The sequence below is a fragment of the Petromyzon marinus genome, chromosome 5, assembly GCF_048934315.1.
Source record: "Petromyzon marinus isolate PM22_M1 ecotype Great Lakes invasive population chromosome 5, UKy_Petmar_22M1.pri1.0, whole genome shotgun sequence".
NCBI classification, from domain to species: Eukaryota; Metazoa; Chordata; class Hyperoartia; order Petromyzontiformes; family Petromyzontidae; genus Petromyzon; species Petromyzon marinus.
The window spans coordinates 15435711-15452589 of record NC_133671.1 but is presented as its reverse complement, the minus strand read 5'-3'; the positions used below and the strand labels follow the sequence as shown (position 1 = coordinate 15452589).

The window sequence follows — 16879 nt, the reverse complement described above, 5'->3', positions numbered from 1 at the left end:
ATGCCATGCCACAAATAGGCGCGCTTGAAACGTGATGAAATGCTGTGTTGCCATGTCATCACTCGGGCCATGCCCCACGGGACACACAGCCCATGTTCCCACGAACGTGCGAGCCATGCTGTCGTAACTCCTGACGTTTATAGTTTTCACTTAATGCAATGCACTTCAGTCCTTCGCATTGTACTCATGACAGAGACCTCACCAGCCCACAACCTATTGCCTTAACAGACTGTTGAGGCGAGCGCTTTGAGCGAGCGCCTATGAGTGTATGCAGTTTGAGAATGATCACAAAGATCGGGATGGCACGCTGTCATTAGAACAGAAGCTACAAATTAACCGCGCTATGATGATAATGACAAGAGGCCCCTTGATCTGTGTAAACAAGACAGACTTTACTAACAGCAAACTCACGTACAGTGCTCTGATTCTATTATGCATTTTAGAATGTACTTTTCGCTTTCCGCGTTTCATGCGACGCACTTTTCTCTCTTTGAAAGGCAATGTTTGGGGGTGCATCTTATAATCCGGTAGCTGTGTGTGTGTGAGCAGAGATTTGTATAACTGCATTGACACGGAGCACAAGTTTTGGGTGCGTGTCTTTTTTTTAGGGGTGTTTTAGAATCCGGAACTGTGGTTCAATTCAGGAATGTATTCGAGATAAACTAAAAAAAACAGTTATTTTACTTTACGTACATTGCAAACATTTGACAGACTTTAAATAAAATTGCATGGTGATAGTGTCACTCGGTTAAGGTGCCATTTTGGGTGGGTTCTTTAAATCTCCGTGAATATATACGGACAAATTTGAGTTACATTCTACTACTTAGATAAAAACAACATTTGCATGTTTTACCTATTGTTATATACATGAACAAATGTGAAAATAGGAAAATGTTACACCTGTCAAGTCCAGACAAATTCACTGCAACCTGAATCGTAACAGATATTTTTGTCCGGTCAGATCGCCACGTGAGTAAAATTCCGATGTGTGTCGTACACCCTCCGCCACCTGACTCGGTACAAATAAATAAAGTTCTCACGTGAACAAACAGGCCTGATGTTATTGCTTGAGCACACCGTACGCTGGAGAGCAATTCACAACACTGAACAACGATGTAGCTACAGTGATTGTAGGGGCTGCACCATTTAATACTTGGGTGTCTTGTTGTCAAGCTAAGCAGGTGCTGCGCCTGGATTGCTCTCCCACACATCGTGTGTGGTGATGAAATAAAAATGGTTGTATTTATTCACGTGATTACTTTATATACAGATATAGTGACATAGAATTAGCTATGTAGCAGCATAGCGCTGGCTGCTGGTGGGGAAGGGGACCTGCGGTTTACAGCAGCCCTGACATCAGCAGGCCACGTGATACACAAGAGGGGATATCTGGGGGAGTGGTTACAGAAGGGGAACGTGGGGGAAGCCCGGAACCCGCTAGTAGGTTCTAGAGAGGGGGAGTGGCCGGGGCTGAGCGAGGCCACGCTGGGGGCATAAAAGGGGGGCCCTGAGCGAGAGCTCGGGGCTGTCGTTTGGAGTGGGATCCCTGTCGTGCTGTTGAAGATCGTCGCCATCGTCGCTGTGGTCTTCACTCGACATTGCGCTGCTAGACGCTAGTTGGCTGTCTCGGTTCAGCGCTGTCAGTGTTAGATGGCTAGCGTTGTGTGTAGGCTAGCAACAGCAATAGTGTGTACCCACGTAGCGTTGTGTGTAGGCGAGCGACCCACGTAGAGTTGTGTATAAATGAGCGACAGAAGAGTGTGGACCAGCGTAGGGTATGCATTGTGCCGAGGGTGTTCGTTAAATAAAAAGAAGTGCCTCCAAGTCTTTGCGTCTCTGACCAAGTCACTACACATATACAGGGTGCTTCAAAAAAAGTGTTAAAACTTATTACGGGACTATCGTTTTTTAATGGAAAAAGAACGGATCATATAATGTAACATGATAACAAATTTTTATTTAAAGCTTTCGTGACTGCAGGGATTCATATTCTTGGTTCTTTCGGTAAAGTCACGTAGAAGGGAAACAATAAAATAATACAAATATAAAACAATAATATAATTTTATTGTTTTATATTTTTATTGTTTCCCTTCTACGTGAGTTTACCGAAAGAACCAAGAATATGATAACAAACGTATGTTAATAGCTTCAAAAAGTCAAAGAGTCTCCACTTGCTCGCCATCATTGTCAACACGTGTCTGGAATCTTCTCCAGGCACATTTATCGTGGTATTGTTGCAATTCTCAAAAGTGTTAACATTTTTTTAAAGCACCCTGTATATATATGGCTCTGACCGGTGGACGAGGGACATACAACACACATCGGCATTATACTCGTCGCGATCTGACCCAGGTCCATGACACATCCAGGGAACAAATGTGTGACACTCTACGGAACACAATGGGCCATGTAAATTAAACATATTTTTCTCGTGAGACATACATGTTGTCTACTGCACGTACTCACGCAGAACTGTATTGAATACCAACATATTTTATTTTTTCAATTCAGCATAAAGAAATCACCGAATGTATTGGGGCCCTTCTTATAAAAAGTAAAGTTGGCTCTTAAAATGTGTGGTTGCTGATCTTCATTTGTATGTATTTGTTGAGGATAAATGCTTTAAGAGTTTCATAAACATTTAACGGCCACATTATTTACTTACGAGCAATACAATTAAATGTATATACCCAGGAAAGCATCATAGCGTCTCAAGGCAATTTTTGGGGGTGTTTGAACAGTTCCATTTAAGGAATATTTTGTATGTTGAAGAAAACCGGAGTACCTGGAGAAACCCACTTACTGTATATGAAAACACGTAGTTGGTTTTCGCAACCAATATTATTCACAATAAAGGTTTTTTGAGTTAGATTGCATAAGTACAAATGTGTCGTTAAACCGCCACCACCCGACACAGCCAATTAGTAATGTTTATCACGTACACAAAACTAATTAGTTACTACTTCAGAACACCATCCTGCATCATCGGACGATTTTGCCAAAATTCTGATTAAATCGCCCGATGATGCTGGATGTAATTACTCGCAGAACGTCGTGCTCAGTTTGCAAATGTTGTGCATTTACTCCCCAACCCAGTGCTGGGCTGCAATAGTGACTAATTGGCACGTTTTATAATACAGGTTTTTTTTGGGGGTTAGATAGCTAAATATAAATGTGTCGTTAAATCGGCTACCATCCGACACAGCCAATTAGTAAGGTTTGTCATCAAGATGATGCCGGTGGCAATTGCTGGCGAAACGTTGTACTCAGATTGTAAATGTTGTGGATTTGCTCTCCGGCACACCGGTGTGCTGTCGGAGTAACGAATTGGCATGTTCTGATTACGTGACAAACCTTACTAATTGGCTATTTTGGGTGGTAGACGGTCTATCGACACATTTATATTTATGCGACCTAACCCAATAAACCTGTATTATGGATGATATCGGTCGCGAACGCCTATGTGTTAAATTGGCACGTTTTGTTTACGTGACAAACCTTACTAATTGGCTGTTTTGGGTGGTGGCGGGTTAACGTCACATTTGTACTCACGTGATCTATCCCAAAATAAACTTTCTTGTGAATTTGTGAAAACAATAACACTGAAATGTCCGCTAAGAGACGTTCACGAACCGACTTGTTATACTGCCATCACCTAGCCACCTTGAAACCCAGTGGGTCTCACCAACATTTGTGTTGCCACAATCCTCGTTTCACATTTTTGGATCGCAAGCATTCGCCACCACACATCTGTTTAGAATATTTCCGTAGTGGTGTTTTTTTATTCTCACGGAACTTACGGAGCCTTGTGGCAATGATTCTTCAATTATCTCCGCAAGAATACACACTGGAATACCATTTCAAGTGGTAATTTTAACCCAAAGCGGGGTCATGCTGATCAGGCTTCACATCTGGATGATAAACCGCTAAAAATATCTTTCATGTGCATCAGCTGGGTTTTACACAATTTATAACGAATGCGAATACCTTACTAAGTCATCGACAATCGAATGTGAGGACATTTTATTACCTGCTGTGTATGGTGACCATTTTAATCATACAAAACCATAAGTCAGAAAAGATGTTTATTAAGAGTATAAGCAATATATTCTCGTGATATAATGTCAAAAAACTGGTATCGTTTTTACTTATTTCTCATTCATATTTGCAGTGTATAGGTCTTGACTTCGAAATGGAAAATCACAAATGGATGTTTTTTTCTTTTCATATCTGGGACAGCTGAACGAGGAGCCGTGGTGAATGCGATGTGATACTCGACAGTCTTCCAGCGATCGTGATGACATGCAAATGCTTTTCTCGAATATTCCAACAAATCTTCCTGCCTTGGCTCACAAGCCCTCATGCATTAAATCGATTCTTCTTTATACCTCCGATTAGCACGGTTGGCTATGTCCGATGCGAAAGAATATCAACATGCACACAGAAAGGGGCATCTCAGAATAATTTTCATGAAAAAGTATTGTGACTAAAATACATTATTTTGCACTTTTCTGTCTAGACATGCTGCAAGCAATATTTTTTTGCTATAATTAATTTTGACTAGAATGCATAATCACCAATTCTTCTCTCCAGAGAGATGCTTCAAGGAATATTCTCTACAAACGTTCACGAGGGTGAGCCTTGTAACTTTAACGGACCAAAGTAAAACTCTGGCCTGCACAAAACGGTTTGCTATTTACTGTATTTACGTACTCTTTGGTTCTTTCGGTAAAGTCACGTCGGTAAAAATAAAATAAAACAAAAAAAATAAAAACAAATTTTTTTAAAACTAAATAAAATCACGACGTTTTGGGCGCAACACAAGTGCCCGTCATCAGGTGGAACCAACCTTAGCAATAAACAACTTGCTGAAATGTTTGGATCCTTGCAGTCACGAAAACTTAAAATCTGTATTTACGTACTTATATATACTGTAATACACGGTTAGGGGGTGGATTGGTGCTTCGGTGGTTAACCATTGCACTATGAACCCAGCGACCTGAGTTCAATTCCTGCCCATGGCAAACGTCAATGGTGGCGTGGCATCTCTACCGGTTGAGGCGCCCCCGCCTTTGAACAACCAGCGCCGACCAGTGTGGTGAAGTGTGATCGAATCCATCCCCGTGAATGGCAGGCTGTGGAGAGACCTTCATCCAGTGGTAGATTGACAAAGAGTTGTAAGTTATATTTGTAATGCATTGTGGCCGTGCATGAGGCTATATGAGCTCCAACTCCCGCAAATAATCACTCAGAAACCACCTCATCGCTTTTTACATTGACTACACAGCACTGGGGACAAATTGTACATCTGTTAGCAAAGCTAAAAAAAAGTATAAAAAACTGCTCCATATTTGTTACCAACATGATGTCAATAGACAATTGAGCTTAAGGTAAAAGTACTGCATAACACGGGTTACGTAAACTATTTAGAATGCCTGACGTGTGTTACAAAGTTAAAATTAGACACTTGTGGAGTGTTTGGCAATTCATGGCAGTTAGGCAGTATAATCATGTGTTTTTTTTTTAAAGTACAGTCCCTTGTAAATGCACTGCTGGATGAGGGCCTCCCCCACACGGCGTCAGTCATGGCAGCTTGTTTGACCATACTTCAACGCCGGTCAGTCTGGGTTTGTGAAAGGTGGTGGCCAAGGATAAAAAAAAAATTCTACCTACGTGACTTTACCGAAAGAACCAAAGAGTATGGATTCATGCAGTCACGAAAGCTTCAAATCAAGAAGGATAAAACTGAAGTCGCACTTTCACGGTGAAGAGCGATAACAACTGCCCTCTGCCCCCCCGTCAAATTATAACATTACAATGTAATCGATATATATTACTTGGTCATATTTATGTAGGTGTAAAGGGAACACAGAAACAATCAGACCATTTATGGGACAGCTACACTGAGGTTGTATGAGGCTAGGCACAAAGTACATATCATAAGGGGAGCCATGCAAGGAGATATGCTCAACTAGTTACCATATTGATCCTATCCACCGATGGCATCTATAGTCCTGCATAGCATGCATATCTGCGTTGCAACAGGGGAGCGGTGGCGCAGTGGTTGTAGCACTGACCTATGAACTCAGCCGTCTCTGCCCGATCCCTGCCTATGGCTAACTTTAGTGTGGACGGGGCAGCACCCTTCACACACCCGCACTGACCAACATCGTGAAGTATGGTCAAACAACCCCTTGACCTACATGGCGTTTTCATCCAGCGTTGGATAAAGAGGCTGTCAATTATTGTCAAGGGTATCTGTCACGTAACAGGTTTGTAGTCAAAGGATTATGAAGATGTGCAGCCGAGAATCGAATGAATTACCATGTTTGATCCCCTCCCTCTTAACTTCCAGCCCTCTGCCGTGAATGACTAAACAAAATCCGCCATTTGTTCAATGATTTATACAGCCTCTAACGAATGCCTTATTTGTTGCAAGCGCCCAAATGAAACCTATCAAAGCACTCCAGTAATGTCCCTGAGGAGGAGAGGGATAAACAGGAAGCGCAGTGGTTAGCACACTAAACTATGAACCCGGCATCCCTGCGTTCGATTCCTGGTCGTGGTTTAACAACGGTGGATGGTGATTTCTGAACGGATACTTCGGCAAACGCCTTCAAAAGCCACTTGCTGGCCAGCGTATTGCAAGAAAGGTCAAACAACCTCCACGGCCGACATGTCGTGGGGAGACCATCCAGCTATGGGTTGACAAAGGGCTTCACATTATTCATTATGTAATGATTTGATTCTTCAGGGCTAGCAGCTCTCAGTTTGTTTAAAATGAGCGCCAAGTTGTTTTGTTTCTGTGAGCTGAGAAGCTGCATGTCCATGACTATGTTGTGTAGGAAGGTTCTGTACTGAATGTTGGTGGAAAAAAGCTAACTGCTCGGTTAATGTATTACAATATACAATATTGCATTTGACGAGAGGAAATGCGCGTTGACTGAACCATAAGTTATTCTGATTGAATACAGCACTAAACATTACTACTGTAGATTTATAGTTTACTGTATATAATGTACTGGAATTTTTAAATAATTGTCAGTAGGAGTGTATTTTCAAAAGTGTTACTCACTATGGTGTATAAGGTTACTAGACATCTGTGAAAAAGAGCTTTTTATCTCATCGGATTCCTCCAGTATAAATGTTGTGTAACGGATATTTATCTATTACTCAGACTCCAATGCGATCTGCTCTGTTGGTGAATTTGTACTCGTACTTGCTGCATGGATTGCGAAACTCTGTAGCGCACAAGAGAGATGCACCGATCGTGTGAATGCAAGCACTTTTACGAGGATATCATCTAAATATCTATATATGTCTATCTAAATCAGTTCAAGTCTCCCGTAAATCCCGCTGGTCTGTGGTTCCTCGCACCTCTGAATCGTTCTCTCTGTTCGAGAGTGAGCGAATATTGTGCTGCGTGTTACATGTTGAAATTATAATTGATTATTGTTATTATTATACCAATGACCGTATCAACCCTGAGACAGAAAGTTAAAGGGTAGGTATGTATGTATGTTGAATTTCTTTCGCACCGTACGTAGACAACCGTGCTAATCGGAGGTGCGGGGGAAGGACAAGAAACTAAACACAAAAATTAACAAAGGCAATACATGTAGAGGGTTTTTCAAATATTTTATGATCTGATGACTTCCGTGTGCATGAGAATGCCAATGTTAAGAGGTGGCACCCACAGATGGCAGTGTGGCAAGTAGGTTGCTGGTTGCCTAATCAGTTTATTGTTGTGCAGTATTTCAGTGTCATTACCTTTTGCATAACATATGGGTTTTCCCCAGGGACTCATGTTTATTCACACGTGAAATATTCTCATCTAATTAATGTTATATTGCAATCAAGGATACTCCTGAAAAGGACTCCTTGAGAATTAGTGTGGTTATCTTGAACCAACTAAACATTTGGTGACAGTAACTTTTTTTTATTGCGCTACAATTCACATGTAGACATTGTGCAACATTGCAATACTGTTTATAAAGATGACTTCTTTACATTGTAATGTGTTCAGAAGAAGAGGAATGTGACGACATTCCTTTAAAGTATATTATATTATCATGATTATCAGAATAATTTGGAAAAAATTGCAACTCTAAAATGAGACAGTAGATCCATCAAGGCTATATCAATATGCATAGCTGTCTGGCAGTTTCGTGGGTGCTGTGATTGATTCTAAAGACATCTGAGAGGCAACGTGGCCCTCATGGCCAAACCAAGATCAGATGTGTGAAGGAGTAGACGTGAATGAATGTGGGCATTTAGTCAATAGCCATTTTCCCAACAAGTCCTCAGTGCACTTTACAAAGGGAAAGTGAAATGAAAACTTCACCGCTATAAATATGGCAAGTTTATGACAACACTGAATTAGTCTTGCCGAATTCATGAATTAATTGCGTAATAATTACGGTAGTGGCCTATATATTTACATCATAATTATATATAACGCATTCAGGGACTACAGATGAACATTGCATGTCTCGTTTGCAATTTCCTACTCATACAGCTGTACCCCACCAGCCTGTTGTTTGTTTTTGTTCTTGACAATCCAAACAATAAAAAAATATTTTTAAAGTATAGACTTTAAATGTTAAACACATCTAAAAAGTATTATGTATAAATGCAAAACAGTGGCATGCATTATGTGGTGACCAAAATGTTATTGGACAAATCATTGAACCAATAGCTCTTTTGTGTATTGCACTCTCTCGTCTCTCTGTGTCTTTCTCTGTCATTCACTCGCAGCAATGCGACACACTTAACACTGAAATATTAATGTTTCTACTGTCACACGCCTATCTGGAAACACATGGTTGCAATTTGTTTTTACAACAAAAATACCAACGGCAGTGAAACGCATTCGAGTGTTGCAAGCCTAAATGGCATAATTGAGAAAATATTGGTTCATATTGAAAAACAAGCAGATTTCACCAGCTCCAATTTCAGTACACTGCACTTTGAGAACAGCGAAAACTCTGTGAGCACTGGCGGGAATTGAAGCTGACTGAAAATGTGTAGTGTATACTGGATCATATGCTGCATATGTGCGTTGGAGGAGCGATACAATCAGTGTGTTGTGTAGTTAGGGTGCTGTGCTACGAACCCAGCGAACCGAGTTTACCTCCTGACCACGGCTATGATTACATTAATGGCAGGTGATATTAGAACCGGTCCAGCCATCCCTCACTTCACTAACCCGCACTGACTAGCGTGGTGAAGTATGATCTATTTTTAAAAAAACACAAGATTTAGATTGCAAAGGGAGGCATTTATATATTGGTGGATTGAAAAGTGGCTGGATTATTTAATTCCCACTTGATATATCTCATAATATCCTGTACGTCGATTTGTATATATCCCTCTTCTTTACGTCTGTCTATTGCATTTTACATTTTATGTAAGAAAAACTTTTGCTCTGAAATAGACAATACAATGCTTTTGCTACGAATCACGTGAATATATATGTGCCCACATCTGGTATTGTTTTGTACTGTATAAACAAGGCATTGTTGTTATTACATTTGTTTGTGTTACCGCGTTGACAGTGGTGCAACAGCACAAGATAAAACACATGATGAGCTGGCATTGATTGTAAGGTGACTTCTCACTGTGCGGTATTTTCCCAAGCTACTTTGTCTACCACGAAGTGACCTGTAGATTCGAAATTAAACTCTGCTATCAGGAGCTTGTCTGCATCTCATTGTTGCCGTGTTATAAAATAATGTTTGTAAAATATGTGTGCAATTAAGAGTAAATATAATTGCACCAAAAAAACAATAGAAAATAACGCTTTGTAAAACACACACTTAATTCCATCAATCGCTAAAAAAAACACTCGAAACTGTTGTCAATGAAAGTACCCCAAGGACAGAAAAATGTATACTATAAGAGGTGAGCGACCTTTTGGACATTGACCCTTCTTTATTGCAGAGAAATCAAAGCGGAAAGATGTCAAGAAAGGTAACTGCTGAAAACATTGCCTGTCATTTATTATCCGCTCTTTAGCGTAGTGTTACGTATGATTGTGATGAATGTACTCGTGTTTTTTTATACTTGGTGTTTTAATGGAATTATATTAACATACACACTACATTGTAATTCAGTGTCCCATACATGCCAATGAGATGGTCAGTGCTCTGGAATTGACTTGCTGTGTTAACGCACTCCAGAAGCATGCAGAGTTCACTTTTGGATACCCAGGTGAACAGTGGAGGACAACAGGACACGTATCTTGGGCCTATACCGTACTGGACCTTATAGGTAATAACGGTTACATTAATAACGGTTACCTTGCACCTCAGATTAGCACGGTTGCCTACGTACGGTGCGAAAGAAGTTCAAGATACGGTACATAGACTCACGCAGAGACCCATAGACTCACACAGAGACCCATTTCTTTAGAATTGTTTTTTTTGTGTTTAGTTTGTTGTCCTTCCCCAGCACCTCCGATTAGCACGGTTGGCTACGTACGGTGCGAACGAAGTTCAACATACAATCATGCAATGCCAGCCGAGGCAGGGAGCCAATTAAGTTTGATCTAAAAGAGTAAATACATGGTCACTCAAAATAATTGCAATGAGTATATGTAATTTGGATAACTTGACATTTGTATATGTGACATTCTGCAGTACAGATCCCGCACCCCCACTTTGCACGGTTGGCTACGTACGGAGCAAAAGAAGTTCTACATACATACAACAAAATTCCGCAAGTCAGAGCTTCAAAGATGTGTACATGTGTAATCTCACGCACGTGCCATGCAGAGAGGCATACACCCATTCAATCGCTAACACGCATCCTTAGGTGACAGCCATACAGTCAATAGTTAACACACCTGTGCGTGCACACAACCACTAACACCTGTAGGCGAGGATCGTGCACTCAGGGAGACACGGAGACAAAGATCCCCCGTATAGCCTTAACCGACTGTTGGAGCAAGTGATGTGAAGGCCGGACGGCACATGAGGTGGATGGGTTGCCAGAACCACACCCGACCGCCTTTGTCTCCCCAGTGGCGATGCTTACACACCGCGCCATATTCTCATTTGCAGATGAATCGACCTAGGGGAGTGCCTGGGAACGGTTCAGATAATATAATCCTCATCGGTGTTGGCCCGGAATCGAACTCGGGTCACCGAACTCGGTCGATTAACCGCTGCACTACCGATGTATGGGATTACACGCGCGCGCACGCGCGTGCACGCACACACGCGCACGCTCACGCGCGCACACACACACACCTGTAGGCGAGGGTCATGCACTCGAAGAGGCGCGTGAGCGACGCGTCGATGGCCAGGTAGTGGGACGCGCTGCGCGGTCCGAAGCGGTAGGTGCGGCACGTCTGGCGGTCGACCGTGTCGAAGTCGTAGCGGCGGCGCGTGGACGCGTCGCGGTGCGGCGCCGACACCATGAAGTGTCCGCTGTGGATGATCTGCGAGGTCCTCTCCGCGCGGGGTTCTTTCGTGCCGGACCCCGGCGTGGGTCGCATCCCGACCCCGCCGCCGCCGCTGCTGCTGTTGGCGGTGGTGGTGTTGGTGGTGGTGATGCCGGCGAACAGCTGATCGTCCTCCTCGTCGTCGTCGTCGTCTTCGTCGACGCAGGGAGACGAGGTCACCGCCTCGTCCAGGTCCGACTCGGACTCGTCGGCACTGGGTTCCTGCACCTCCACGGCGGCTTCACGGCCCGTGCCGCGAGTCAGCAGATCCGAGAGCGCCTTGGCAGTCATCGTTGAATGTTCCCCCTAACAGCCCATATATTACGCACTGTGTACAAAGTGCGTTTGATTGTTTAAATGCATACGTAGAAGTTCTCTGCTATTGAAACGTCCAGGTGATGGTAGATAGATTTTCGCAAAGCGTGAAGATGAATTCCACCCCCCCCCCCTCCAAAAAAAAAATCTTATTTGAAACGTCCAGCTGAATACAAACAACGTCCGAATTATATTCTTAGTTTTAGATATTGTTATTCTGTTGTTTCTCTTCAACGTGACTTTACCGAAAAAACTAAGAATATGAATTACTGCAGTCACGAAAGCTTTAAATCAAAATTTAACGTCCGAATTAATTGTATATTCCCCCCCACTCCACCCACCAACAAAAACGATGTTCTCTTCAGAAGACCGAGGGATGACAGATGCTAAAACCGAACGGCGACACTACTCTTAACTCTGAATTTTCCATCAGGACAGCACGTTCTTTAAATGGAACTCGTGTCCTCCCCGCAGGTTTGACGCCGCCAGAGGGATTACTGATTGACTAAAGAGATGATTACCTGCCTGCACCACAGCCCGAAGGCCAACCATGCAGTACCCCTTGTTTGACAACACTGTAGGCCCGGTTTAACCATTAACCAGAGACTCTCCACGCACGCATTGACCACCCCGCCACGATCACATTTATAAACAGCCGAGCGCAGTTGCACCACGCACTGGTTGAACAGACTTTGGAAGAGCGCATGCAGAAGCTATTAATATATAAGAGGTGGGAAGCTGACCCATGTCGCTCCATTTACAGGGCTGGGAGGGGGCGGAGGGAAGCGAAAAGACATTTTCAACCAAACCGCATATCCTCGCATCGATTTTTTGCCCGCTCTGCGCCGTGTCACTGTGCTGCAATTTTATCCAAATAAATGCACCAGCACGCTGTGAAGCGTGATTACGTGCGAGCAACAGTGCGTACGCGGGCCATTTCCCAAATAAAGTAACCTCATGGTCATCGCCAATGCCCATCCTGCACGTCAAAGCTCGTGCGTGTGCGTTAACGCGTTGCTTACATCTCCCGATATACAGGCATGGCGCAAGGCGTACGCAAACTTAAAACAGATGCTTTGGCCTCCAAGTAGGTTAAGAGGGCCTGGGTTCATTTAAACAAAAATATATACGTGTGAACGAAATACTAATACAATACGTATGTTTTAATAAATGTAAACTACAAACGAATTAATCACTATCTATCTTGTCTGTGTCTTTCATCGCACACCGTTTGTTTTTCTTGTCTACGTTTATTTCATTTCACTACATCTCTGTCACTGCATCTCTACTTAATTTCCTCTCATCTCGCGGTATCTCTTTGCCTTGCTCAGGGCTCCGAATGGACCAGCACTGTCGCTGCTGGTATATTCGTGTACAATAGTCTGTGATTGTTCGGAATGCCTGGATTTAATGCGGTATTATCATGCAATTCAAGCACAACTGTTCACCCAAGTAAAAAAAAACAAGAAGCCGTCTAAAATCTAGAGATGAACTTGATTTTTTTTAAAGGCATCTCAGACCATCTGATTTATCAGCCACGGTCAATCCAATACTGGATGCAGGCCTCACTCGTCAATTAAGGGGGGAGAAGATAGCGTGTGACCGTAGATCACTCAGCACGTTGGTCAATGCGAGTTGGTGAAGATAACCTGACCCCATAAGACCTCCTACCCGCCGAATAATGTTCCACAGTCCTCAAAACAGCTCACAATATCTTGGTGACCACCAACCAGCATGTCTATCCTTAAGAAACGTAACTCGAAGCTGACCGTTGATTTAAGACAGGAGACGTAACAGGTTTTTTTTTTTACAAATTGATTTTAGAATTGGCATTAGGTTCCTGAATTGTACGCGTTCAGAAGCGGCCACGGTTTCACGTCCACAAACAACCGAAATTGTCGTTGTTAAGTAACCTTGAGGTTATCGACAAAAAGATGCCACAACTTGTCCGATCGCATGTCACAAAACGCGCGCATTAGGCACCAGCGGTAACACGCGATATAGCGGGCGCTACACAGCGATATGAGATCGCAAACACAAACACGGTGTTACATCGCCTAAATTAAGCACAATGACCACGGGCACGGTATATGATACACGTATCCCAAATATAACACTTCTACCCAGTATAGTAACAAAATAGACGGGTCGCGTTTATCACGCGCATTAAAAACCGCATGGAACAAAGGGGCTGTATTATTTCACTTAATGAATATTGCAAAACTGGCAGATGTATAAATAGTCATGAGATACGCGTAACTATTTCCATTGATTGTTTAAATACTGACGCAGAATCTCAAAATGTATGTACAACGCAAACGAGAAATATAACGCCGAGGTGAAAGGGGAACATCTGGAGAGGAACAACAAACATTAACGAATTTAGGACATCGGCCAGAGGAACCACGACAAACAGAACCTTCAAAACCCAGAGAAACGATACAAACCAAAGACATAGCGTCCAGTAACGATGAACATTTTAATCCAAGCCACCAATCCTCCCCCTGCACCGTCATTCGGGCACCCACAAAATCTCAAATGCACACAGGAAGCAGCATTAGAATGTATTGTTGTGTATCATATCTGCATCCCTGTACCTCTATACGTTGTGGCACCCTCTGTCGGTCAAATTGCTGTTATGTTTTGATGGCTTATGGATGCATCGAAGCCGAATGACGCCTTCACAACAAACGTTTCCTTACAGAGGACATATTGCGAATATGCAGTACATGGGATTGGGCGGATGACACGGTGGCAATACTGTATAAATTAAGTAATTTCGTGTTCATCACACCACTTTAAACCACTGGCTACTGAATGTGGGCACAGGCGCGCACAAAGGTCAGTCAGTAACGGTGCTAAATTCATCAGCTGTGCGCGGATCCTCTCACAGACTACAGATGCGTGGGAGCATCATCCATGGTCTACTGCTCTTCATAGTAGACGTTGTTCGTGTTCTTGTGCCTGGTCGAGATAGTTCCAGTTCGTGAGGTTTGCTTCGCTACGATCAAAAAATCCCCGTGAAACCGACACGGTATATAGAAACAGAGGCCTCATCCAGCTGTGGATTTGCCAACCGTGTAAATATTATTAGTCCTGTAGTATGATTGTTTACCCCACAGCGTCTCGTGACTTTTTTCTCAGGAGGGCCCTGCCAAGTTTTTGCAGCAGAGGGCGATGACTGCCATGCATAGAGTAATTCTAAATGAGTAATTTACTGGTATTTTTTTTTCTAATTTAGTCCATTTGGACTAAGACGCTGGCACACAATGTGAACGTCATTAGGCCGCTCTATGGGAATTGTGAACCTCTGCAACAAGCGGTGGAACGTGCTACCGCTGGGCCATCTCACTCCCCATGTTAATTTGTTAAGAGAAAATGCGGTGCAGCGTTGCGGATATAACAATGGCCCGTGTGATCTGAATACTCTCATTGCTACGTGTGTGAACGTGGGAAAAAAAACACAATACTCTACTCGAATACTGGTGTCCTGATGTGCCTTTGACTGATGGCGACAGACGAATGCCAGCCAGCGAATAACGTACACATATCTACACTTCCACAGGTCACCATTTGAGGTCCATATCACGGTTTTTCTGAAAACATGTTTGGACAGAGTGTCAAAACCATTTCCCTTTACTTGCTGGGGAATAAATAACCCCACAAAATATATCACTGAACATTCAGGGTAAACATCCACCAGGGTGTACAGAATATTTTCTCCGAGGCAAGTTTAAGATTCTTATGAGCTGCACTCGTAAGTTATCTTGTTGCTGAAAATATATGGCCATATTCACCAGCTGTTAAAACACATTTGACCTCACAAGGCTGCAGTGTGTGATTGATTTCGGAATCCCATTATCCCTTGTGGACTGTTTTGCTTGCACGTGATATAGATTTGACTTTTGTCTCTAAAGCCTGCCTCCAACGTGTTTTTAGTTATATTATAGGCCAATGCAAGTGTCGGTCAATCCAAAATAACTGAGCCAGCAGAAATTTTAAATCTATCGCCATATATTGCAGTTGCACCTAGGAATGTGTCTGTTCGTGGCACCAACATTCCTGGTATGTGACGAGATGAGCCAGCTGTGAAACTCCCAAAGTACTATAACTAGAATGCCATCTGTCAGTAGGGCAGTAGTTGACACCCATTATAACCTTTGGTCATGAGACACTCTTCTTTTGGACCGTGGAGTGTTTTAAATTACAGTACTTGATTTACTGCGAGACACCTGATTTGTTGATAAGTTGGTCAACAATAAATATAACAAATACGCTTCCAATGGTCTAATGCATATCTTCACATTTTGTATGCTTTGTGAGACATCAATTGACACACCAACATACCTCCAAGATGATAAATAATTACTCGCAGTCAGTTTCACGTAAATAACACTACTTAGCAGGTGAAACATTGTGATGTTAGGATGACATTTTTGACACGTTTTATTTTTAACAATCGGAGACTTTTCATTTTCAATTCCTAATTTAACCATTTAATGAGTACGGGGTGGGGTATTTTTGTAACAATACAAATTATCTATATTACCATACTGAGTGCATTTTAACAGTGATTATTTGTGACTATTTTTTTGATGTGTTCGTGTCAATGTGCTCATGTCTTTCGTTGAAGATATTTTTTTCTGCACGGGTTTTCACCTGTAAATAAAATACAATTTCACATTTTATATTTGATAGCACAATGCGTTTTGTTGAAATAATGGCATATTGTAAAACCCGTCTAATGGATAATCTGAAGTGAACCAATTGTAAAAAAAACCCGGCAACATTAGCATGAAAGGTGCATGTTAAACATTGTGCTATGAATTACCCCGCGCAGGCACCGCCACACCGTGCGCAGCGGCCACCTAACGCGCGGGGTCCTCACCAACTCCCCCTCCCGCCCCCATTGTTTATTTTTCCCAGTCTGCATAAGCGAGCGCAGCCGATTTCCACCAACTCGATTGGTCAAGGCGTTGCGGGTCACGCGCCGCCTCGGCCAATAGCGGCGGCGGCGTCCCTTCGCACGACGACCGCGCGCGTCCGAGCTAGGAAATACAAAGCGGGGGTTGGTGTGAGTGGGAGGGGCGGGGGTGAATGGGAGGGGCGAGGGTGAG

The 16879-nt window shown here is 42.9% G+C and overlaps 1 protein-coding gene across 3 annotated transcripts in view; it reads right to left on the bottom strand.

Moving 5' to 3' along the window:
* Window positions 1-16649, bottom strand: part of LOC116939123 (MLX-interacting protein-like) — a 55002-nt gene extending 38353 nt beyond the window's left edge. Inside the window, exon 1 of one of the 3 annotated variants that reach the window (XM_032947114.2) lies at window positions 11254-16649. In XM_032947114.2, coding sequence (XP_032803005.2) covers window positions 11254-11738 — 485 coding nt within the window. In that variant the 5' untranslated portion in view covers window positions 11739-16649. The remainder of the gene's footprint in view (window positions 1-11253) is intronic. The other 2 variants (XM_032947113.2, XM_032947115.2) reach the window with 2 other exon arrangements.
* Between the last annotated feature and the right edge of the window lie 230 nt (window positions 16650-16879).